We start from the raw sequence: 27,800 nt of genomic DNA on the forward strand, positions 1-27,800 counted from the left end.
GCCAGACAGTCGTACGTTTTAAGAAGTTATTTTATTTTATTTTGACACCCAGTTTCGGCATTTCTATTTGCCATCCTCCGGCCTCACAAAGTCGTCTTTCGTTGCGACAGAATCTTCTCATGAAATTTCAATCACCAGTTTTCTCCTCCGACTGAGAAAACATTCTGTTGACACCCACCTACATTGGAGAAGTGATCACGATAAAACAAGAGAAATCAGGGCTCGCACAGAAAAATTTAAGTGCTCGCTTTCCCCCGCGCGCAGCTCGAGAGTGGAAAGGTAGAGAGAGACAGCTTGAAGATGGTTCATTGAACTCTCTGCCAGGCACTTTATTGTGAGTAGAAGAGTAATCACGTAGAGGTAGATGCATTTCATGTACAGTCAGTGTTACGGCGTAGAGTGAAGCGCCGGCACGCCAGTCGGGAACGATAGAGCAGAGAGGGCTGTGAGAAGACGTCAGCAACCACTACGCTGACCGACGTCTCTCCAGGACGACAACGAGACAGCAGCGGCCCCTATGGGAAGAGCACATAAGCGCCGCGCCCGACTGGTCGCAGCACAGTTGAAGAGTAGCTTCAAGACTAATCATTTCGCTTGTAGTATATAGCGTTGTCTATACGGAAGAAACTTGATTATTTTGCATGTCGCCCTTTGCCTCCGACACATCTGTGTAATTTACAAAGATAAGTATTGTAATCTTTTCCATTTGTAATAAAACTCATTAACACGACTTGTTTGAATGATGTCCAGCGATCCGACAGAGCAGGTTTCCTAGACACCCCATATTAGACGACTAGGCTGGTTTTAACAATCAGGTGTCTCGATATTAGCATACTGCAACCATCAGTGTCTGAATACCATTGAAACAGGTCTATTGGGAGTTTCTTATTTCCATTTCTGGAATTCGTATATACTTTGGATGTCTCAAACGACAAGCGACAATCTCGTGTCGCTTATTATTTGCACACAGTCATTGGTCAGAGTAGCTGTGTCGCTGGAAGATGTTTTGTTTCATCATCGCTGCTTGGCAGCGAGGAGCGCGGGAGTTCTATCGTCAGAGGGTTGTGAGTGAGACGCCGAGCATAGGAGTCGAGGCAACGTAGACGTAAAGTGGATCTGTGTTTAAGTAAAATGATTTTTGTTTGATTACTGCGAAACAGAGGAGAAAGATTGATTAGTGATTCAGAATGAAATGAGATGTAATGAGGTTAGATAAGCATATTAAGACAAAAGAAGGCAGTATTTTTTTTATTTAATTGCATTGCATTCGCGGGTAGTTTCGAATCATTATCCGTATCAAGGAACTTTCAATTTTTCATTAAAGATTGAATAATTTTCACTCTAAGGTATTTTTAAAGTTTCTTAATTATTTGCCTAACATTTGTGAGAGTAAGATGTTGATAGCAGTATTGCCCTTTGTCAATGATAATTTAAAAAATACGTTAAAGAAATATTTCCTCTAAGAGCATTGACCCCCATTCTCAATCCAAGTCATTTTGATTTAAAAAGTGTCTCACGCAATGATGAGTACAAAATAGTTCACTTGTTGTCTGGAACTTTGCACTAAGCTTTCAGGAATCGTAGTTAGAAATTTGCATCTGGCGCACAGAGAGCAGCAAGCACCGCTTTTGCGAGCAGTTGTGTTAGACATAAGATATTTTCATTTCAGGATCAGTTTTTTACGAAAATCATCAACGCACAGGGACAATTTCATGAACAGCATTATTAGGAAGATCGTTAACGCATAGCGTCCACTCTTTTTAATTAAAGTGATTAATAGCAAAGTTCAGGATTTAACCAGTTTGAACATTTTTAGAAAAATTATAAAACAGGTTCAAATTCACGTTGTATTTTCGCAGGTAGTATATTTGGTTTCTCTCGCTGTTGGAAATGCATAAAATCACCCGACGCTAAACAAGAGCAAAGTTACAACCTACCAACCAAGCCAGTACGATTTCAAGATCAAACGAAAATAATTTTTAAAGGAAGCCTTCAGTATAAATTCGTTATTCGAATGCTTGCTTCGACGAATTGAAAACAACTGAGCACACACGCAGTCTCGGACTGTGTGAAGTCTTAGAAAGACGCACACAAATAACGAATTCACGGTGTCCAAATACTGATTGCTCCAGAATATCAATGTCGAAACATTTCTAAATAATAGATTTCAGCTATCAGTCGTCCTTTTTAAAATTTATTGGCAAATCTAGATTTCAGCTAAACTAGTCATTCTCAGTGCACTATCATTTTTGATCAATGCATGTAATGCCTGTTGGTCGGGCTTCATCTACAGTTCATTCAATGGAGTGCATCCTTCGAAGACTTCACACAGTCCGGGACTGCGTGTATGCTCAGTTGTTGTCAATTCCTCGAAGCAAGCACTCGAATAACGAATTCATAGTGAAGGTTTAGTTTAGCTGAAATCTAGATCCGCCAATAAAATTTAAAAAGGGCGACTGATAGCTGAAATCTATTATTTACGAGTCAATACAACAGTCGCCGAGTGCAACAGCCTTCTGAATGGGAGGTAACATGATGGATATACAAACATCTGATTGTCCATACATTAAGCTCATAAGAGGCCGGAAGATGCCTTAACGGAATCCGAAACCGGTTATCAAAATAAAATAATGTAATTTCTCAAAACAAACGGCTGTTTGGCGATTTTCCTTGCAAAAATTTGAAATTAATGTTTCCAACCTTATACACTACTGGCCATTAAAATTGCTACACCACCAAGATGACGTGCCACAGACGTGAAATTTAACCGACAGGAAGAAGATGCTGTGATATGCAAACGGTTAGCTTTGCAGAGCATTCACACCATGTTGGCGCCGGTGGCGACACCTACAACGTGCTAACATGAGGAAAGTTTCCAACCGATTTCTCATACACAAACAGCAGTTGACCGGCGTTAGCTGGTGAAACGTTGTTGTGATGCCTCGTGTAAGGAGGAGAAATGCATACCATCACGTTTCCGACTTTGATAAAGGTCGGATTGTAGCCTATCGCGATTGCGGTTTATCGTATCGTGACATCGCTGCTCGCGTTGGTCGACATCCAATGGCTGTTAGCAGAATATGGAATCGGCGGCTTCAGGAGGGTAATACGGAACGCCGTACTGGGTCCCAACGGCTTCGCATCACTAACAGTCCAGATGACAGGCATCTTATCCGCATGGCTCTAACGGATCGTGCAGCCACGTCTCGATCCCTGAGTCAACATATGGGGACGTTTGCAAGACAACAACCATCTGCACGAACAGTCCGACAACGTTTGCAACAGCAGGGATTATCAGCTCGGAGACCATGGCTGCGGTTACCCTTGACGCTGCATCACAGACAGGAGATCCTGCGATGGTGTACTCAACGACGAACCTGGGGGCACGAATGGAAAAATGTCATTTTTTTCGGATGAATCCAGGTTCTGTTTACAGCATCATGATGGTCGCATCCGTGTTTGGCAACATCGCGGTGAACGCACATTGGAAGCGTGTATTCGTCATCGCCATACTGGCGTACCACGCGGCGTGATGGTATGGGGTGCGATTGGTTACACGTCTCGGTCACCTCTTGTTCGCGTTGACGGCAATTTGAACAGCGGACGTTACATTTCAGATGTGTTACGATTCGTGGCTCTACCCTGCATTTGATCCCTGCGTAATCCTACATTTCAGCAGGATAATGCACGACCGCATGTTGCAGGTCCTGTACGGGCTTTTCTAGATACAGAAAATGTTGGATTGCTGCCCTGGCTAGCACATTCTCCAGATCTCTCACCAATTGAAAACGTCTGGTCAGTGGTGGCCGAGCAACTGTGTCGTCACAATGCGCCAGTCTCTACTCTTGATGAACTGTGGTATCATGTTGAAGCTGCATGGGCAGCTGTACCTGTACACGCCATCCAAGCTCTGTTTGACTCAATGCCCAGGCATATCATGGACATTGTTACGGCCTGATTTCTCAGGATCTATACACCCAAATTGCGTGAAAATATAATCACATGTCAGTCCTAGTATAATATATTTGCCCAATGAATACCCGTTTATCATCTGCATTTCTTCTTGATGTAGCAGTTTTAACGGCCAGTAGTGTATTTGTAATTACTATTTTAGCAAGAAACAAAGAAACGTATCTGCGTGGACCGCTACATACTGGATAGCAGTGTCTGTCATTCAGCTTTCGCACCGTTGCTCTGTCTGTGTGTGCAGTGCGCGCCCGTCCAAGCTGAGGGCGAAGCTGTGCATCGCCGCCATCTGGTGCGTGTCCGGCGCGCTGGCGGCGCCGATGGCGGCCGCGCTGCGCGTCGTCGTCGTCACGGAGACCGTCGGTGAGTCATCCTCACCTCCACCTCCTGGTCGCACGGCGCAGCGCACACCAACCCTCCGTCACTCGACCACTCCTTCTAACGCCACTACTTTTTCAGTGACTCTCACCTCCTATTTTCCTCTCCAAGCACTCAAGGATGCAAGCACGCAAGAGCGTGCGCGCCGGCCCACACACACACACACACACAAAACCACTCACATTCACAAATCACATCTGGCGCTCGTACCATTTCTCTGAGAAACAGAAACAGAAGTAGACCTTAAAACAGTCAAGATCGCTATTGTACAGCATTTATTGTGATTACCGGCTTCAGTAAACTACGTTACCGTCATCAGATCTGTAAATCGTCGATCAACATATTCAAGCACACTGGGATCAGAGGTAAAAGTACGTAATACAATTTTACGTAAACATGGACTACGCCATGGGATATAACACTCCTTCTTTAGAACATTTCACTGAATCTTGGTCAAATGCATATCACACCATGCCATATCATAGAACGACATTTCATGAACACGAGAGCAATAGTACATCAGCAAGTCAAGAATCAAACAACAATTACATAAAACAACGTAGATAAAGCACTGATTACACAAGAACATTTTCGCACATTAGCAGAATGAAGACTGAGAATCTCAAGTAAACATCACAGACGCTACAACCAGCCACCAGGTTGCACTGTGATGTTATGACATGTTTATTGTTATTGTATTTTGTTTTCATAATACGAACAGGCAATATGACTGGTTTCACTACTTGTGTCTCAGACGATACATTGAAGGTACAGACAGTGCATCCTGTCGTGTTTTGAAAGTGGTATTAAATTTTATACAAATTAATTTAAAATTATTATAACAAAATGAGTGTAACGTACCATGATTTGAATTATTTATTGTACGTCTGCAGTGTAAGATTCTTGGACCTTTGGTTTGTCCTTATACTGTGTATGATGGGACGTATTTTTGTAACTGCTACAACTGTGCCACCTGGTAGCTGATTGTAACGTCTTGGGACTCTCAGTCTTTCTTCTGCTAATGTACGCACATGAGCTTGTGTAATCGGTGCAGAGTCTGCGTAGTTTTATGTAATAGTTATTTTATGCTTGACTTGCTGATATACTGTTGTTAGGATTGGGTTGTTTGGGGGAAGAGACCAAACTGCGAGGTCAGCGGTCCCATCGGATTAGGGAAGGACGGGGAAGAAAGTTGGCCTTGCCCTGTCAGAGGAACCATCCTGGCATTTGCCTGGAGCGTTTTGTGGAAATCATAGAATCCTAAATCAGGACGGCCGGAAGCGGGATTGAACCTTCGGCCTCCCGAATGCGAGTCCAGCGTGCTAACCACTGCGTCACCTCGCTCGGTATATTGTTCTCATGCCCATGAAATATCGTTCTATGATATGACACAGTATAATATACCTTTGATCATGATTCAGTGAAATGCGCTGCAGAAGGAGTGTTATAGTCCATGGTATAAACCATCGTTGTGTAAAATTGTGTTACGCCCCTTTCCATCTGATCCCCGTGTTCTTGAATATGTTGCTCTGTGCTTTACATATCTGATTATGACAATGTAGTTTGCTGAACCAATTATCACAATAAGTGCTGTACAACAGCATTTGAGCTGTTTGAAGCTGTAATTCTGTTTCTACACTCCTGGAAATTGAAATTCATTGTCCCAGGAAGGGGAAACTTTATTGACACATTCCTGGGGTCAGATACATCACATTATCACACTGACAGAACCACAGGCACATAGACACAGGCAACAGAGCATGCACAATGTCGGCACTAGTACAGTGTATATCCACCTTTCGCAGCAATGCATGCTGCTATTCTCCCATGGAGACGATCGTAGAGATGCTGGATGTAGTCCTGTGGAACGGCTTGCCATGCCATTTCCACCTGGCGCCTCAGTTGGACCAGCGTTCGTGCTGGACGTGCAGACCGCGTGAGACGACGCTTCATCCAGTCCCAAACATGCTCGATGGGGGACAGATCCGGAGATCTTGCTGGCCAGGGTAGTTGACTTACACCTTCTAGAGCACGTTGGGTGGCACGGGATACATGCGGACGTGCATTGTCCTGTTGGAACAGCATGTTCCCTTGCCGGTCTAGGAATGGTAGAACGATGGGTTCGATGACGGTTTGGATGTACCGTGCACTATTCAGTGTCCCCTCGACGATCACCAGTGGTGTACGGCCAGTGTAGGAGATCGCTCCCCACACCATGATGCTGGGTGTTGGCCCTGTGTGCCTCGGTCGTATGCAGTCCTGATTGTGGCGCTCACCTGCACGGCGCCAAACACGCATACGACCATCATTGGCACCAAGGCAGAAGCGACTCTCATCGCTGAAGACGACACGTCTCCATTCGTCCCTCCATTCACGCCTGTCGCGACACCACTGGAGGCGGGCTGCACGATGTTGGGGCGTGAGCGGAAGACGGCCTAACGGTGTGCGGAACCGTAGCCCAGCTTCATGGAGACGGTTGCGAATGGTCCTCGCCGATACCCCAGGAGCAACAGTGTCCCTAATTTGCTGGGAAGTGGCGGTGCGGTCCCCTACGGCACTGTGTAGGATCCTACGGTCTTGGCGTGCATCCGTGCGTCGCTGCGGTCCGGTCCCAGGTCGACGGGCACGTGCACCTTCCGCCGACCACTGGCGACAACATCGATGTACTGTGGAGACCTCACGCCCCACGTGTTGAGCAATTCGGCGGTACGTCCACCCGGCCTCCCGCATGCCCACTATACGCCCTCGCTCAAAGTCCGTCAACTGCACATACGGTTCACGTCCACGCTGTCGCGGCATGCTACCAGTGTTAAAGACTGCGATGGAGCTCCGTATGCCACGGCAAACTGGCTGACACTGACGGTGGCGGTGCACAAATGCTGCGCAGCTAGCGCCATTCGACGGCCAACACCGCGGTTTCTGGTGTGTCCGCTGTGCCGTGCGTGTGATCATTGCTTGTACAGCCCTCTCGCAGTGTCCGGAGCAGGTATGGTGGGTCTGACACACCGGTATCAATGTGTACTTTTTTCCATTTCCAGGAGTGTATGTTAATCTAGATCGCCAACTTACTGTCGAGTATGTATAATCTCCGAGAAATATCGCATGATCGCATGTTCCAAAAATATTGACGTAAAGCAGACACGCTGAATCTGGTCTCCAAACGTACCTTTAAAAATAAAAATATAGGGGTATTGTTCCAAAGTACTAGGTCGCTTCATAAGTTCGTACCGGTTTTCCATAAGTTTACTAAACACAATAGATACACGTAACAAAGATTTTAGTCATCAATAACGTATTCTCCTTCAATATTTAGAAGTCTGCCAACGCTGGAATACCGTTTCGATTCTGCGTCTGTAGAAATTACGTGGTTTTTAGGCGAAGAACTCGTCGAGCCCTGTTTGGAGGGCATTTTAATCCGGAAAGGAAGTTGCTTAAAGCTTGTTCGATAGCGGAAAACGTGAAAATCTGAGGACGCAAGTTCAGGTGAATAAGGTGGGAGTGGAATGGTTGGTTGGTTGGTTGGTTGGTTTGGGGAAGGAGACCAGACAGCGTGGTCATCGGTCTCATCGGAGTAGGGAAGGATGGGGAAGGAAGACGGCCGTGCCCTTTAAAAGGAAACATCCCGGCATTTGCCTGGAGTGATTTAGGGAAATCACGGAAAACCTAAATCAGGATGGCCGGACGCGGGATTGAACCGTCGTCCTCCCGAATGCGAGTCCAGTGTCTAACCACTGCGCCACCCCGCTCGGTAGGAGTGGAATGGCTTCCCTACTCAGCCCCTACATAGTGTTTTTTGTCTGTCTAACAGGACGTGGGTGGGAGTTGCGGTGGAGTAGCATCACTTCACGGTGTCTTCCTCGTCGTTGTTCTTGGAATGCGTATGTAAGACGTCTCAGTTTTTCAGTAAATGTCGGCAGTGGTGGTTAAACCTCGGGGAAGCAATTTGTAGTTCACCACACCGTCGCTGATCCACCAGAAGCTTAACATTATCTATCGACATGTACATCGATACTTTGAAAGTCGCACTTAAGTGCCTGACAGAGGGTTCATCGAACGACCTTCACAATAATTCTCTATTACTGAACAGCGCGCGGAAAGAATGAACACCTATATCTTTCCGTGTAAGCTCTGATTCCCCTTGTTTTATTATAAAATATTTTCGCATTCGGAGTAGAAAGTTACTAATTCAAATTTCGGGAGAAGATTCTGTGGCAACGAAAAAGTCTTTGTTTTAATGGTGTCCATCACAAATCCTGTATCATATCCGTGACACTCTCTCCCCTGCTTCGCGACTGTACAAAACATGCTGCTCTTGTTTGAACTTCCTCGATGTACTCTGTTAATCGTATCTGGTAAGGATCCCAGACCGCGCAACAGTACCCCGAAAGAGGACGGACAAGCGTAATGTAGACGCTCTCTTTAGTAGACCTGTAACATTTCAAATGGTTCAAATGACTCTGAGCAGTATGGGACTTAACATCTGAGCTCATCAGTCCCCTAGAACTTCAGAACTACTTAAACCTAACTAACCTAAGGTCATCACACACATCCATGCCCGAGGCAGGATTCGAACCTGCGACCGTAGCGGTCGCGCGGTTCCAAACTGAAGCGCCTAGAACCGCTCGGCCACATTGGCCGGCCTGTAACATTTACTAAGTGTTCTGCCAATAAAACGCAGTCTTTGGTTTGTCCACGACATATTATATGTGTTCTTTCCAATTTAAATTGTTCGCAATTATAATTCTGAAGTATGTAGTTGAATTTACGGCCTTTGGATTAGACTGATTTACCATGTAATCAAAGTTTAACGTTTTCAATTTAGCACTAACGTGGATAACCTCACATTTTTCATTATTTAGGGTCAATTGCTAATTTCTCGCCATTCGGATATCTTTTCTAAACCATTTGGTAATTTTTTTTTTTTGACCCGGTGAGTTTACTAGGTAGCATCATCTGCAGACAACGTAAGACATTTGCTCATATTGTCTCCTAAATCGTTTATATAGGTAAGGAACAGCAGAGGGACTGTAAAACTGCCTTGGGGAACGCCAGAAATCATTTCTGTTTTACTCGATGACTTTTCGTCAATCACTACGAACTGTAGCCTCTCTGACAAGAAATCACGAATCCAGTCAAATAACTAAGACGACTTTGCATTAGTAAGCAATCCACTACAAGCCACTTGTGTGTTACAGTGCCAAAAGTCTTTTCGAAATCAAGAAATAATGAATCAATTTTAATTCCGTTGTCAGTAACACTCAACATTTCGTGTGCTTGAAGAGCTAGCTGTGTTTCGCAAGAACGCTGTTTTTTAAATCTGTGTTACTGCGCGTCAATAGAGCGTTCTCTTCAAGTTATTTCATAACATTCGAACACAATATAGGTTCCAAATTCCTTTTGCATATCGACGTTAATGATATGGGACTGTAATTTAGTGGATTACTCCAGCTACTTTTCTTGAATATTGGTGTGACCTGTGCAACTTTCCAGTCTTTGGGTACGAATATTTCGTCGAGCGAGCGATTGTATATGATCGTTAAGTATAGAGCAACTGCATCAGCGTAATCTGATAGGAACCTAATTGGTATACAGTCTGGACCCGAATACTTGTTTTTATTAAGTGATTTAAGTTGCTTAATTGCTTCGAGGATATCTACTTCTAAGTTACTCATGTTGGCAGCTGTTCTCAGTTAGAATTCTGGAATATTTAATTCGTCTTCTTTCGTGAAGGGATTTCGAAGGCTGTGTTCAGTAACTCTGCTTGCGCAGCACTGTCGTCGATAATATTTCCATTGCTATCGTGCAGAGAAGGCATTATGTTTTATGAAAGAGCTAAGGTTTTTGTACGGAGAATTGCTGCTTTGTTTGGGTTCAACCACCACTTTATTTTGCTTATGTCAACACAAAGACACCCTTTCTCGTAACCAGTAACAACACAGGATAGGAATGTTTAGCGTTGTTCACGAGCCAATTGATGACGAGCAAGCAGGGATGCATATATAGCCACCCACTGATTTTTTTGTGATTTTGGCTTAGAGCATGGGGTACCCATACACGCGAGGCATTGCGTGAAAATGTCGCACGATGGTCAAATAACCGCAGCTCATCACATTTGCCAGTTCTCCAGTATACTGACGTGGACAATTGTGGCTTAATGCATTTACACTATCTTCATCAAACCGCGAAGGTCTTCCTGAACGTGGAGAGCCCCTAATTTCAAAACGATCCTGCTTAAAACGATGAAATTGAGTATCAAAGAACGGTAAAAATTGGTGATCGGATGCTTTTATAGACCACCTGAGTCAGGATCTGTAGTTGTACAGCGCTTCAGACAGAGCTTGCAAATATCATTAGTAATTTTCCTGATCATGCCGTTGTAATAGGGAGAGACTTCAACTTGCCAGATATGGATGGGAGTGTTACGCCATCAAAACAGGTGCCAGAGACAGGTAATCGTGTGGCGTTGTTCTAGATGTTTTGTCAGAAAATTGCCTTGAACAGACTGTTTGAGAGCCAACTCGTGATGGCAACGTCTTAGATCTCCTGTCAACAAACAGACCTGAACTTATCGAATCAGTTAAGGTAGAGGAAAGTATTAGTGATCATAAGGCTCTGACAGCATCTATAACGACGGGACCTACAAAGAATGCTAAGAAAGGTAGGAAGATATATTTGCTCAGCAAGGATGACAGGATACAAATTTCAGAATATCTCAGCAGTCAGCATCAAATATTCTGCGATGAGGACGAAGATGTTGAGAAGAAACTGAAAAAAAATTCAAAGACATCGTTCAATATGCCCTAGACAAGTACGTTCCGAGTAAAGTTCTAAGGGATGGGAAAGATCGACCATGGTTTAATAGCCCTGTTAGAAAATCGCTACGTAAAGAAAGAGCACGTCATCTCAGATTCAAGAGTATTAAAAATCTAGCTGACAAACAAAAGCTGAACAAAGTCAAAATGACCGTAAGGAGAGCAATGAGAGAAGCGTTCAAGGATTTCGAAAGTAAGACGTTGTCAACCGACCTGAGTAAAAACCCTAAGAGATTTAGTTCGTATGTAAAATCAGTAAGTGGGTCAAAATCATTTATTCATCTCTCAGCGAAGACACCGGCACAGAAACGGAAGATAACAAAGAGAAGGCCGGAATACTGAATTTGGTCTTCCGATGTTGTTTCACCGCGGAAGATCGTAACACTGTCCCTCCTTTCAATCGTCGTGCGAACATCAAAATGGCAGACATTGAGGTAGCCGATCGCGGAATTGAAAATCAGCTACAATCACTTAGTAGTGAAAAGGTTTCAGGACCAAATGAGACACCTATAAGATTCTATAAAGATTACGCGAAAGAATTTGCCCCCCTTCTAGCAGTAATTTATCGTAGATTGCTTGAGCAACGAAAGGTACTTAACGACTGGAAAAGAACTCAGGTCATTCCCATTTTTAAGAAAGGCTGTAAGACGGATCACACAATTATAGACCTATATCGTTGACGTCAATCTGTTGCAGAATTATCGAACATGTTTTATGCTCAAGAATTATGACGTTCTTGGAAAATGAACAGCTCCTCTATAAAAATAAACATGGATTTCGCAAACAGAGATCCAGCGAAACTCAGCTCGCTCTGTTCCTCCATGAGATCCACAGCGCAGTGGACAACGGCGCTAAGGCTGATGCCGTGTTCCTTTATTTCAGTAGGGCGTTTGACACCGTCCCGCATGGCCGTTTAATGAAAAAATGCGAACTTGCCGAGTATCGGAGCAGACCTGCGATTGGATTCAAGACATTCTTGCAGACAGAACTCAACACGTCGCTCTTAATGGAACTAAATGGACAGATGTAAAGGTAATATCCAGAATACCACAGGGAAGTGTGAAATGACCGTTGCTATTCACAATATATATAAATGATCTAGTAGAAAGCGTCCGATGTTCTTTAAGGCTATTCGCAGATGATGCAGTTGTTTATACTAAAGTAGCAATGCCAGAAGATAGTAAGAATTTGCAGAACGTCCTGCAGAGAATTGATGAGTGGTGCAGACTCTGGCAGTTGACCCTGAACGTAAATAAATGTAATATATTGAGCATACATAGCAAAAGAAATCCACTGTTGTACAGCTACACTATTGATGACAAACAGCTGGGGACAGCGTCTGCCGTAAAATATCTAGGCGTAACTATCCAGAGCGACCTTAAGTGGAATGGCCATACAAAACAGGTAGTGGGAAAAGCAGACACAGGACTCAGATTCATGGGAAGAATCTTAAGGAAATGTAACTCATCCACGAAGGAAATGGCTTGTAAGGCGCTTGTTCGCCCGAATCTTGAGTATTGTTCATCTATCTGGGATCCCAATCAGGTAGAGATCATAGGAGAGAGAGAGAAAATCCAACGATGAGCGGCACGTTTCGTCACGGGATCGTTTAGTTGGCGAGAGAGCGTAACGAAGATGCTAAACTATCTCCACTGGTAGACGTTACAACAGAGACGTTGTGCATCACGTAGAGATTTACTATTGAAATTTCGGGACAGCACTTTTCAGGAGGAGTCGGTCCTCATATTACTTCCCCCCACATACATCCATGAGTCCCTGCATACTCTTGCCCGTTGCGGCCGCTCTGTGGTCTTTGTGTGGACCCCCGATCATGTCGGTATCCTGGGAAATGAACATGTTGACCGCCTGGTGAAAGAGGCCACCAGTAAACCATCTCTGGATGTTGGCCTCCCAGAGACTGATTTGCGGGCAGTCTTACGCCGCAAAGTTTTCGGGCTATGGGACAATGAATGGCGCGAACTGACAACGCGTAATAAACTCCGTGCTGTCAAGGAGACGACAGCTGCGTGGCGGTCATCCCTGCGAGCCACTCGCAGGGACTCCGTAGTCCTTTGCCGGCTCCGCATTGGCCACTCCCGGCTGACACACAGTTATTTACTGCGCTGGGAGGACCCTCCTCTATGTCGCTGCGGGGCGGCTTTGGCAGTGGCCCGCGTTTTGTTGGCCTGCCCCCTTTTAGTTGTGGTCAGGCAGACATTTGCGCTGCCTGATACGCTCCCTGCCCTTTTATCTGATGATCCTGCTATGGTTGGCTTAGTTTTACGTTTTATTCAGGAAGGGGGTTTTTATCGTTTAATATGAGTGTTTGTTATGTTCTTTCGTGTTGATTCTGGCCATTGGCCTAAGATTTTAATCTGAGTTTTTAATGCGTTTCTCGGTGGTTGGCTTTTCCTTTTTTGTTTCTATGGTTGGCCAACCACCATCACACTCTGTGTGATTTTAGTTCGTCTTGTCTGGTCTTTGTCTCAGTTTGTCTTGTTCTGTGTCGTCTGTGATCTATTCTATTACTCGTTTTTATTCTCTGTGGGTGTTTTTAGTATTTGGAAAAAGGGACCGATGACCGTAGCAGTCTGGTCCCTTTAATCCCACAAACCAAACCAAACCCACATACATCACGAATACTGACCCCGAGGAGCAAATTCGAGAAATTAGAGCCAATGCAGAAGCTTGCCGACACTCATTCTTCCCACGCACTGTTCGCGAGTGGAACAGAGTTGGAGGGATCAGACAGTGGTCCCGAAAGTACCCTCCGCCACAGAGCATTAGGTGGCTTGCGGAGTGTGATGTAGACGTAGATGAAAACCATTTTCTTCCCGTGCTTTGTCGAATATCATTATCCCCACGCACGGCGCAAAGTTTTATGGCTGTCTCCGCTGCTGTCACCCCTCTACTGAACTCAAACAGAAGAATACGTCGGAAATTTGTCGATTTCCCCGCTTGGTAATCCATATTCTAGCCTCCACAGCTCCACTCACTATCTCCAATTGAAAAACATGACCATATGTAAACTCAAATAGCAACAGTGAACTACAAATGAAAACATGACAGTCAATAAATAAACCCATAGTGACTGGAGTACCGACACGCAAAACAAAAACCCTTAGAACTTATGCAGTAACCTAATAATTCTCGCATCACTCCAAAATCGAGTGATATAGATGTTAGCGGCAGTGATGTTGAGAAAAAAACTGAAATCGCAAAAATTGAACAAAACTCCAGAACCCGATGGAATCCCTATCAGATTCTACACTAAATTTGCCGCTGCCGTACACGCCTCATACAAAAGACCGTGTCCCCTAGTTGGAAGAAAGCACAGGTCCCAAATGTTTACAAGAAAACTAGCAGAAGTTATCCACGAAACCACCGTCCATACCATCGACATCCATTTTGTGTCAGAATCTTAGAACTAATCCCGAGCTCTGATGTGGTGAGGTATCTCGAACACAGTGATCTCCTCCATGCCAATCAGCATGGATTCCGAAAACACGAATCACGTGGAACGCAACTGGCACGTTTTTCGCTCGGAATCTTGAAAACCATGGAGCTCAGCAGTCGGGTAGATGCATTGTAACGAGATTTCCGAAAAGAAAGTCTCACGCGAAATTTGTAAACTGATTAACGATTTTTGTTATGGACGACGCACCATCTATACTTGGATACAGAACAATCGACAAATGTGGAAGTAACTTCGGGTGTGTCCCACGGAAGTGTGTTGAGAGACTTGCTGTTCATGTTGTATATTAATGACTTTTCACACAATAAAAGTAGAGATTTCCGGCATTTCTATAATCAAGTACCGACCGAAACAAACTGCTAAAATATCCAGTAAGATTTTGATAACATTTCAAAGCGGTTCAAAGATTCGCAATTTACTTTAAATGTTAAAAAATCTAAAATTGTGCACTTCACAAAACGAAGAACGTATTGTACTGCGGCTACAGTATCAAAGATCCACCTTTGCAATCTGTCAGCTAATATACAAATAGCGCGTGTAATAATTTGTAGAGTTTTGAAATAGAACGATCGCACAGATTCAGCCGTAAGTGGAGCATGTAGCTGACCAATTTATTGGTAGAATATTAGGAAAAGGCAGTCAGTCCACAAAGGGAATTACTTCCAAATCACTCGAGTGACTCATCCTAGAATATTGCTCAATTGCGTGCCAAATAGGACTAATAGGGCATGTTGAACGCATAGAGAAAAGTACAGCACGAATGGTCACGGATTTGTTTGACCTATGGCATAGTGTCAGGGAGATGATGAAGAAGCTGATCTAACAGACTGTTGAAGATAGACATAACTATTCCGAGAAAGCCTACTTACAAAGTTCCATGAACCGGCTTTAAATGAAGACTCCAGGAACATACTACCACACTCTACGTATCTCTCCCGTAGAGATCGTAACGGCAAGATTAGATTACTTACAATGAACTCAGAGGCATTTAAACAACCAGTTCCCACGCTCCATTCATCACTGGATTGGGAAGAAGCTCTAAAAACTACTAGAATGGGAAGGGGGCTCTACCACGCACCTCACAGATATTTGCAGAATATGAATGTAGATGAAATTATAGATTTATGGCTTGATGCATTTTGGCTAACTATAGCTTTGTGATGCGAATGTTATATGCTAAGTGTATGTATGATTACTATAGATGAATGCATATAGTGGGTGATGTTTTGCTTGAGGTATCCACGCGAAAGTAGGACGATGAAATCAAGCCTCAATACAAGTAGTGGGGCAACCTTCGAGTCACCCCACATTCCATTGTTGCCAACTTTATTCAAGATGTCAGCGATGACGTCATCCAAGATGGCGGCGTGTAGACTTGGCAACACCACATGATGTCATCCAAGATGGCGGCTTTTGGCGGAAAATAGGGCAATTATGCTATGTCCACTAACCTCAACTCCAAAAAAAATGGCGGGAATTTTGAATTTTGTCGAGAAAATAGATCTATTGGGTTATGTCCACTAGCCTAAGCCTCCAGAAAAAAATGGCGGTAAGTTTGAATTTTGGCGGTAAAATAGGCCAATTGGGCTACGTCCACTAACCTAAGCCTCCAGAAGAAATTGGCGCCAAATTCAAATTCCAACAAGATAATGCATGCAAAACCTTACTTTTCTTTATTATTATTCATTATCATTCATCATCATTTATTGTCATTTATTATTATTATTATTATTATTATTTACTATTGGTCTACCTCCACTACAAAATTCGCTCCTAATTCAAATTCCAGCACGTAATGGCTGCAAAACCGTACTTGTCTTTATTATTATTTATTATTATTCATTATCATTCATCATTTATTATTATTTATTATTATTATTATCGGCCTACCTCGACCAGAAAACTGCGCAAAATTTAAATTCCAACACGATAATGTCTCGAAAACTGTAGTTCTATTTATTATTATCATTTATTATCATTTCTTACTTATTCAAGATGTCCGATTTCGGTGGGAAGAAAGCCATTTGCGTTATATCCATAACAAAATATCTGTTACAAGTTCAAATTCCAACACCATAATCTATCACACGTACGAAATAGCCCACATCCTACGAACGTTTGCGCTCATTTATCCTTTCACTGCTAAGCTATGAAAATCGCGTCAAATAACAAAGTGCACTTGTAGTAACCTAATTCACATCCTTTGATTTTCTGTGGAAAAATGGGATTATGTCGTTATTTCAAGCAGTATGGTCATCACTTGTTCTCCAACACAATCATTACACATCTCCGAGATTCCAGTGCAGTCGCCACGACGTCCACGTCCAACTGAATTAGTTGAAATCGTCACCGCACCTGACCCCGTCTCCCAGGCGCCACGGTCGCTGAGCAAGCAGCCGCATAGCCCTGCGCGTCACAGGTAAGGGAGTGGCCGCATCGCCCTACGTCATGGCCAGTCCAGTGCTCTCGTCACCAACATGTTTTCGTGGAAAGGGGAGTCTGCACTCACCAACCAGTTGGCGCCAAAGCTGTTTGCTGGACACGTTCAAACCTGTCGATGCCGACCGTTCACCGTCCACTACGTGTTTTTGTGCGACCGAGAACACCGTGCTACGCTTTTGGCGCCAAAGTTTGCTCGACAGTGGTGTAGTGTTGGCAGAAGAGCCAACACTGTGTTTCTAGAGGAGGCCAAAATGCGCGCGTTTAATTACACGCTGACTGGCGTGAGGTCTGGAACAGGACAATATCTTGAGAATTGCAAATAAACTACGTAGATGATGTAATACTTAACTTTAATCCACAATTGTAGAACATCTCTCTTGATGATACATGCTTCACATAATAAATATCAATTGAATACGGCGCCTTGCTAGGTCGTAGCAAATGTAGCTGAAGGCTATGCTAACTATCGTCTCGGCAAATGAGAGCGTATTTGTCAGTGAACCATTGCTATGAACGTCGGCTGTACAACTGGGGCGAGTGCTAGTACGTCTCTCTAGACCTGCCGTGTGGTGGTGCTCGGTCTGCTATCACTGACAGTGGCGACACGCGGGTCCGACGTATACTAATGGACCGCGGCCGATTTAAAGGCTACCACCTAGCAAGTGTAGTGTCTGGCGGTGACACCACAAGTGGAATCCGCCATGACTGTGTAACAGCACGTTTGGTCGCCAAGAGAACGCTCGCTAAGTTAATTGACTCTCCCTCGCACGCGCGTTATAACCGGACACTCACCACGCCACCACCCCACTGACGTCCGACCGCTTACGTCACACACTACATACATGCGACGGACATAATCTTCTGCAAATAGGCTAACTCCCACATCGCTCATCTAATCTATCAATTGCCTAAGTACTTAATTCCATTTCAATTTCAATCGTGTTAAATAATTCAATTTACAATTTCACATACGTAAGCTATTTTTCGACGACCAGACCGCCACCTCTTCGTAGGAGCCCTCGCCGAGTTTGATTCTGTCAGTAAAAAACGTCACTTGCGCTTTCGCTATCAACCTAAGAAAATTGCACGTAAAGAACGGGCACTTGTACTAACCTCATCCACCCGACCGCCACTTCCTCCTAGGATCAGGCGCCAAGTGTGAAATCTGCCAGTAAACAAAGCTCACTTGCGTCATCACTGCCAGCGGAAGAAAATTGCTGAAAACGAAGTCTACCACCAGCACCACTTCCTAGTGGGTGGTTGGTAAAACGACTCAGCTCGCACTAGGCTGATGGAAGGAGGAAGGAGTGTACTTTATTTAATTGGGAGCAATTTATTTAGTGATGGAGCATACGTATGACAGAACACACGCTCTCACATGCCCCCCCCCCCCCCTCCCGAGCATACAGACCTGCAAAATACTCCTACATAACTCATGTATAACGCTCTACACACACGCTTGCTAATTGCAAACCATCAAAAAAGTCACTGCACAGCCTACAGACTTGTGAAGCACACCTAAATAATTCAAAACATTCACGCCCATAGAACCGAACAATTGTTAATTTCTCTAAATAATTGTAAACCGTAAAAAAAGTCACTCCACAGCCTACAGACATTTTAAGCACACCTAAATAATTCAAAACATTCACACCCATAGAACTGAACAACTTTTAATTTCTCTAAATAATAATCCATCTAAAATACCCTGCTCCCTAATCGTCAACTTTTCAAAATCATACACCTGTCTTTATTTAAACAACTAGAGATAGACAGCACCACCACCCTCCGTATTGGCCACTCAGTCCACGGTCCAGCTGACTCACAACGCAGGACACCCCCTCCGCCCTGACATCATAATATGTCAATAGTTTCACATATCTTTTTGAAACTTTTGTTTCTCATAGGGTTCGATATGTAAGGCTGACCTGAGGCAGGTTCTGAACTCCAGTAGTGCGTTACACTTGACAACACAACCACACCCATCAAGTTATTCATTCCAATACAGGCGTGTAACTCCTCTACAGATAAATTTGTCCAGTTATTTGTTGACTCACTCACAGTCTGACCAGATTGCCGTTTTTGCGCAAAAACCCTCTCACGATAGCATACAAAATCATCTTCTCTAGTCATTATACAACTTTTATCAGCGGCACGCCTCAGTCGCTATACCCGATAATGAATACCCGAGCAGCATGCGTAAGGCCTGTGAAGACATCGCCGACACGGGTTTGTGTATTGTAGCAGTTTGTTATTGTGTGTGCTGAAATTATGAGCTGGATGCGTGTCTGTAGGCTGTGCAACACGGCCCAGGGCACATGTGGGTGGGTGTTTTGTGATAGTGTGATAGACATACTGTATGGTTAAATAAATTGTTTAAAAAAATAAATAGAGTGCTATCAATCATTACACGCCCCTGCAGCGCAGATCAGAGTGATTGGCTTTCCATAACCTTCTCGGTTGCAGGAGAGTAGTAAGTGTTTTCGCGGCGGCGTTAATTGTCTTTGTAAACGAGCTATGGGCTATTCTGACAATAGACGTGAAGGCAGGTCCAGACCTGAGACGCTGGGGGTATACATGAGAAGAACAAAGCAGCTTTCACATGTGTCAGAGGAGAGCGCCCTTTCTGGTCGGTTCTCACAAGCGTGAGGTAGCTGAATTTGGGTAGAGGCTCTGGAACCCCCCCTCCCGACGAAAGCACGCGCCGCCAGCCTGCCTTGGAGCGTAATCTAAGGCGCGTAGGTGATACGAATTTCTCTGGTGTTAGGTGCGAATGCGACTGTGAGGAGGTCATGTCTGGGGTAGGCCGAGCAGAAACTTTTGGTCGGTTTGGCAGCTGGGGGTGCGGTATTGGGTGAGGGTGTTTGGGCGCGTCTGTTGCACTATTTTGCGAGCATGCCTGTGCACTTTGCTGTGCGTTATATGGAGAGTTTAAGAGTACAGAGCTCGTATGCGGATATTGTGTACTGCATTATTTAAGAGCAGTTTGCTGTTATGTGATGAAATTAGGAGTTGTTTACGTGTTTGTAGCCTGTGTCAGATGACCACAGTAAGATCGGTGCGGGTGTTTTGTGACAAATATACTCCATGACTAAATAAAAGGGCTCGAAATAAATAGAGTGCAGTCCTCCCTTACTTCCCCAAGCAGCACAGCGCAGTCTGAGCAGTTTTTGCGCAAAAACGGCAATCTGGTCAACTGTGAGTGAGTCAACAAATAACTGGACAAATTTATCTGTAGAGGAGTTACACCCCTAGATTGGAGTAAATAACTTGATGGGTGTGGTTGTGTTGCCAAGTGCAGTGCACTACTGGAGTACAGAACCTGCCTTAGGTCAGCCTTAAAATGTCTGTAGGCTGTGGAGTGACTTTTTTTACGGTTTACAATTATTTAGAGAAATTAACAATTGTTCGGTTCTATGGGCGTGAATGTTTTGAATTATTTAGGTGTGCTTAACAAGTCTGTAGGCTGTGCAGTGACGTTTTTGATGGTTTGCAATTAGCAGGCGTGTGTGTAGAGCGTTATACATGAGTTATGTAGGAGTAGTTTGCAGGTCTGTATGCTGGGGCGGGGGGGGGGGGGGGGGGGGGGGTCATGCGAGAGCGTGTGTTCTGTAATACATATGCTCCATCCCTAAATAAATTGCTCCCAATTAAATAAAGTACACTCCTTCTTCCTTCCATCAGCCTAGTGTGAGCTGAGTCGTTTTACCAACCACCCACTAGGAAGTGGTGCTGGTGGTAGACTTCGTTTTCAGCAATTTTCTTCCGTTGGTAGTGATGATGCAAGTGAGCTTTGTTTACTGGCAGATTTCACACTTGGCGCCTGATCCTAGGAGGAAGTGGCGGTCGGGTGGATGAGATTACTGCAAGTGCCTTTTTTTACATGCAGTTTTCTTAGGTTGGTAGCGAAAGCGCAAGTGACTTTTTTACTGACAGAATTCAAACTCGGCGAGGGTTCCTAGGAAAAGGTGGTGGTCTGGTCCTCGAAAAGTAGTTGAAAGTAGGTAGTTGAACACCTTTGGATATGTATATGAAATTGTAAATGGAATTATTTAATATGATTAAAATGGGAATGGAATTAAGTACTTAGGTAATTGATAGGTTAGATGAGCGATTTGGGTGTTAGCTTAATTTCAGAAGACTATGTCCGCCGCGTGTATGTAGGGGGCGATCGAGGGTGTGTGACGTAAGCGGTCGGACGTCAGTGGGGCGGCGGCGTGGCGAGTGTCTGGTTATAACGCGCGTGCGAGGGAGAGTCAATTAACTTAGCGAGCGTTCTCTTGGCGACCAAACGTGCTGTTTTACAGTCATGGCGGATTCCAGGCGTTCTCGGCCGCACAAAGACATGTGGTGGACGCTGAATGGTCGGCATCGACACGTTTGAACGTGTCCAGCAAACAGCTTTGGCGCCAACTGGTCGGTGGGGCAGACTCCCCTGTCCACGAAAACATGTTGTTGACGAGAGCGCTGGACCGGCCATGACGTAGGGCGATGCGGCCGCTCCCTTACCTGTGGCGCGCGGGGCTATGCGGCCGCTCGCTCAGCGACCGTGGCGCCTGGGAGACGGGGCCAGGGGCGGCGACGATTTCAACTGATTCAGTTGTAGTGTGGACGTCGTGGCGACTGCAGTGGGATCTCGAAGATGTGTACTCATTGTGTCGGAGAACAGGTGATGACCGTATTGCTTGAAATAAAGACGTCAGCCCTTTTTCTAACACAGAATCAAAGGATGAGAATTAGGTTACTATGAGTGCACTTTATTATTTGACGCGATTTTCATCGTTTAGCATTGAAAGGATAAATGAGCGCGAAAGTTCGTAGGATGTGGGCTATTTCGTACCTGTGATTGATTATAGTGTTGGAATTTGAACTTCTGACAGATTTTTTGTTATGGATGTAACGCAAATGGATTTCTTCCCACCGAAATCGGACATGTTGAATAAATAACAAATGATAATAATTAATAGAAGTACAGTTTTCGAGACATAATCGTGTTGGAATTTGAATTTTGCGCAATTTTCTAGTGGAGGTAGGCCAATAATAATAATAATAAATAATAATAAATGATGAACGATAATGAATAATAATAAAGACAAGTACGGTTTTGATTCCATTTTCGTGCTGGAATTTGAATTTGGGGCGAATTTTCTAGTGGAGGTAGACCAATAATAATAATAATAATAATAAATAATAACAATTATAATAATGATAATAATGATAATGATGACAATGATAATGATAATAATGACTATGATGATGATAATAATGATGATAATGATGATGATGATGATGGTGATGATAGTAATAATAATAATATCAAACCCTGTGGAGGCCCGGGAAAAGAATAGGCCTCCGGTATGTTCTGCCAGTCGTAAAAGGCGACGAAAAGAACAAACCACTAATACGCTAACCCCCCTTTTAGTGTGATTAGTATGAAGCCTCGGACAAGCACTGTCATGGTCGGGGATGACGCTAGAAACCCGATGCCCGTCCACAATGGTAACGACACTGCTAGCCACACGGAAAACGATTTAAATCCAAATAGAGGTGTTTTGAAGGATATGCCTCCTGCAACCACTCTAGAAGGAAAACAAAGACAGAGGATGGTCAGGTGAAGTGAACTGACACCTCATGTTCTGTTATTACCAAGCAACAAACTTAGGATCCAACACAACTGGATATAGATCATAAGTATACACAACATTTATTACCAGATACCCAGAATAAAAATTTTTAACAGAACAACGACTAACTGATCAGATCTGTGTAATACTAAAAAATTACAGGATACCCCAGTCAGAATTAGGAAATGTCAAACAACAAGTACAACAGATACTGGAACAAAATAATTTTCAATCAGAAGAAGAAGAAGTAAATACAGTAATCGACTCAAACATCCCAGAGCAAACAAACAAACAGCAACACACATCAATTAAACAATCGGAGGAAAACGAAATCTTAAGACAGCCACCAGAACAAGCACAAATGGAACACGAAGTGACACACAAGCCGAAACAACAATAACAACTATCAACACAATCATACACAACAAAATAAATGAAAATACAACTATGGAAGAGTTACAACTACTGGTTTATATAGGAGCACTCACTACACTAAATATACACACTAGGCAGAGATCAGAACCAACCAACACAAAGAAGAAATCCACAAAACCAGCACGGCAACACAGGCTACAGTTCAGACTAGAAATACTGAGAAAAGACATCGGACAGCTAACACAATTGATAAGAAATGAAATATCAGACAACAACCGAAAAAGGTTAGGTAAAATCTCACAACAAGAAGCGATAGAACAATTAGATGAAAAGAAGCAGAAATTACAAGCATTGGCCAAACGACTTAGAAGATACAAAAAAAGTGAAAATAGAAGGAAACAAAACCAAACATTCAACACAAACCAAAAGAAATTTTACCAGACAATAGATAACACACACACTAAAATAGACAATCCACCAAACATAACAGACATGGAACACTTCTGGAGCAACATATGGTCAAACCTGGTACAACATAACAGACATGCACGGTGGATACAAGCAGAAACAGACACATACAAGATGATACCAGAAATGCCTGAAGTGATAATTTTGCAACATGAAGTCACCCGAGCAATTAGTTCTGCGCACAATTGGAAAGCCCCTGGAAAAGATAAAATAGCAAATTTCTGGCTAAAGAAGTTCACCTCAACACACGCACATCTAACTAATTTACAGTTACATTGCAGACCCATACACAGTCCCTGATACACTTACACATGGAATAACGTATCTGAAACCAAAAGATCAAGTAGACACAGCAAACCCAGCACAATATCGCCCCATAACATGCCTACCAACAATATACAAAATATTAACTTCAGTCATTACTCAGAAATTAATGACACATACAACACAGAACAAAATTATAAATGAAGAACAAAAAGGCTGCTGTAAAGGAGCACTAGGATGTAAAGAGCAACTGATGATAGATGCAGAGGTGACATATCAAGCTAAAACCAAACAAAGGTCGCTACACTATGCATACATTGATTACCAAAAAGCTTTTGGTAGTGTACCCCACTCATGGTTAATACAGATATTGGAAATATACAAAGTACATCCTACATTGATACAGTTCCTAAACATAGTAATGAAAAATTGGGAAACCACACTTAATATCCAAACAAATTCAAATAATATCACATCACAGCCAATACAGATTAAGTGTGGAATATACCAAGGAGACTCATTAAGTCCTTTCTGGTTGTGCCTTCCTCTGAACCCACTATCCAACATCCTAAATAATACAAATTGTGGATACAATATTACTGGAACATACCAACTCAAAATCACACATTTGCTATACATGGATGATCTAAAACTACTGGCAGCAACAAATCAGCAACTCAGCCAATTACTAAAGATAACAGAAGTATTCAGTAATGATATAAATATGGCTTTTGGAACAGACAAATGTAAGAAAAATAGTATAGTCAAGGGAAAACACACTAAACAAGAAGATTACATATTGGATAACCACAGCGACTGCATAGAAGCGATGGAAAAAACAGATGCCTATAAATATCTAGGATACAGATAAAAATAGGAATAGATAATGCAAATATTAAAGAAGAACTAAAAGGAAAATATAGACAAAGACTAACAAAAATACTGAAAACAGAATTGACAGCAAGAAACAAGACAAAAGCTATAAATACTTACGCTATACCAACATTGACCTTTTCATTTGGAGTATTGAAATGGAGTAACACAGAACTAGAAGAATTCAATACACTTACACGATCACAATGCCACAAATATAGAATACATCACATACATTCAGCAACAGAAAGATTCACATTAAGCAGAAAGGAAGGAGGAAGGGAATTTATCGACATAAAGAACCTACATTATGGACAGGTAGACATTTTAAGAAAATTCTTTATAGAACGAGCAGAAACTAGCAAAATGCACAAAGCAATCACTCATATAAATACATCGGCTACACCATTGCAATTTCATAACCACTTCTACAACCCTTTAGATCACATAACATCAACAGATACAAAGAAAGGAAATTGGAAAAAGAAAACACTAAATGGCAAGCAGTCGTATCATCTAACACAGCCACACATCGATCAAGACGCATCCAACACATGGCTAAGAAAAGGCAACATATACAGCGAGATGGAAGGATTCATGATTGCAATACAGGATCAAACAATAAACACCAGATATTACAGCAAGCAAAAAGAAATTAACACAACTAATCGAAATATTCATACCCAATACAACAAATATACAGAAGAAAACAAGAGAAAAAATTGAAAAATACATCCAACTGGCTGAGGAAGTCAAGGACATGTGGCATCAGGATAAAGTTGACATTATACCAATTATACTATCAACTACAGGAGTCATACCACACAATATCCACCAGTCCATCAACGCAATACAGCTATATCCAAACATATATATATATATATATATATATATATATATATATATATACAACTACAGAAATCTGTAATCATTGATACATGTTCAATTACCCGAAGTTCCTAAATGCAATGTAACATATACCATACAGTTAAGAGGAAGTCACACTTGATCAAGGTCCGCGTCACTTTCCATTTTTAACCAGACATAACGTCTGAGAAAGGAAAGAAATAATAATAATAATAATAATAATAATAATAATAATAATAAATGATAATGAATAATAATAAAGAAAAGTAAGGTTTTGCATGCATTATCTTGTTGGAACTTGAATTTGGCGCCAATTTCATCTGGAGGCTTAGGTTAGTGACATAGCCCAGTTGGCCTATTTTCCCACCAAAATTCAAAATTCCCGCCATTTTTTTGGAGGTTAGGTTAGTGGATGTAGCACAATTGCCCTTTTTCTCGCCAAAAGCCGCCATCTTGGGTGACGTCATGCGCTGTTGCCAAGTCTACACGCCGCCATCTTGGATGACGTCATCACCGCCACCTTGAATAAATTTGGCAACAGTGGAATGTATGCCTCTTGAATAACACCAACAGGAAATTTGTGCTTAATATTTCCACCTGACTAAGGAAAAACAATTCATAATGACGTATCTCGTCATTCCCATGGATACTTTTGAGAGAACTGGGATTACCCGAGGTCTGTGGCCTGCAATTTTAAGATCAGGAGCTGTACCCACATGGTTTCCTTTTGCTTTCCCATGCCATATCTTAGTCATGAAGGTACCCTCCACCATTAGGACTGGAAGAGGCTACCTACAGGTCCAGCGTCACCACTGCATCTTTCTACTTTCTCAGTCCCTGTGTGGTTCATTCAGTGATGTATGAATAAAAGTAGAGCGTGAGATACAGTGGTTCATTTCTTCAGTGCTACAAGTACAAACACAAAAGAACAAATACATTTTTACATTACACTCTCTAGCACTAGCATTTCTCAGTAAAATCTTAAGTAAAATGGTCTTTGCACGATCCATTTCATTGTGACCTTACTGTGAAACAGTTTTCATTGGGACTGCAACAGCTGTCACCTACAATCAGCTTCACATTCTGTAGTAAAATTCAAATACGGCAATACGGCAAAATAAAACTTCGTCATGAATAACAAAACTTCTCACAACTGACACATTACAGTTTTTAATGTTAATAAAACTTCAAAATGTTTATATGTGACAAGAGTTGAGAAATGGTAGCAATGCTATTTCAAACGATCAGGAATATGAAATATTTCCTGTTAAATTTATTTTTAATCAGTGATTATACTCTGTTCGAACATTACGAAATACATGGAAGAAAACGATTTATTGACATATAGCATGGATTCAGAAAATACTCCTATCGTGATTGACAACTGGCCCTTTATTCACACGAAGTAATGAGCCCTATCGACAAGGGATCTCAGTTTGATTCCATCTTTCGAGATTTCCAGAACGCTTTTGAGACCGTTCCTCAGAGGCCAATTCTAATCAACTGCGTTCCTCTGTAGTATCGTCTCAAGTGTGTGACTGGATTCGTGATTTCCTTTTAGGAGGGACACAGTTCGTTGTACTTCACGGAAAGTTATGAGTAAAACAAAAGAGATATCCGGCGTTCCCCACGGAAGTGTTGTAGGTCCTTCGCTATTTCTAATCTATATAAATGTTTCGGGAGACAATGCGAACAGTACTCAGACTGTTTACAGATGACGATTTCGTTAACTGTCTTGTCAAATAATGAGAAGGTTGTTATAAATTAAAAACAGATTTTGGCAAGATATCTTTATGGTGGCATTTGATCCTGAACAGTAAAAGGTGTGAGGTCCTCCGCATCCGTTATATTTCGGTTACACGATAAATAATACAAATCTGAAGGTTATCAAGTCAACTAAATATATAGGGATTAATTACAAAGAGCTTAAATTGGAACGTTCACAAAGAAAATCTTGTGGGAAAGGTAAACCAAAGACTGCGTTTTATTGGCAGAACACTTAGAAGATGCAACAGGTCCACTAAAGAGATTGCTACACTGTGTTTGTTCATCTTCTGCTAGAGTATAGCTGTGCGGTATGGGATTCTTACCAGATAGAATTGATGGAGGATAAATGATCACCATATTAAAGTAAGATTAATCTGAGTCCGCATGGACAGATTTATGTTTTCGTTTTCGCGCATGTTGTTAGAGAGTGAAATGGTAGAGAAATAGGTGAAGTTGGTTAGGTGAACCCGCTGCCAGGCACTTGATTGT

The 27,800-nt window shown here is 42.8% G+C and overlaps 1 protein-coding gene across 1 annotated transcript in view; it reads left to right on the top strand.

The window, feature by feature from the left end:
• Window positions 1–27,800, top strand: part of LOC124545848 (tachykinin-like peptides receptor 99D) — a 367,394-nt gene that overhangs the window by 6,725 nt on the left and 332,869 nt on the right. The window contains exon 2 of the mRNA XM_047124805.1: window positions 4,211–4,329. Within this exon, the coding sequence (XP_046980761.1) occupies window positions 4,211–4,329 (119 nt within the window). The remainder of the gene's footprint in view (window positions 1–4,210; window positions 4,330–27,800) is intronic.

The sequence above is a fragment of the Schistocerca americana genome, chromosome 8 (assembly GCF_021461395.2).
Source record: "Schistocerca americana isolate TAMUIC-IGC-003095 chromosome 8, iqSchAmer2.1, whole genome shotgun sequence".
In the NCBI taxonomy this organism is placed as follows: Eukaryota; Metazoa; Arthropoda; class Insecta; order Orthoptera; family Acrididae; genus Schistocerca; species Schistocerca americana.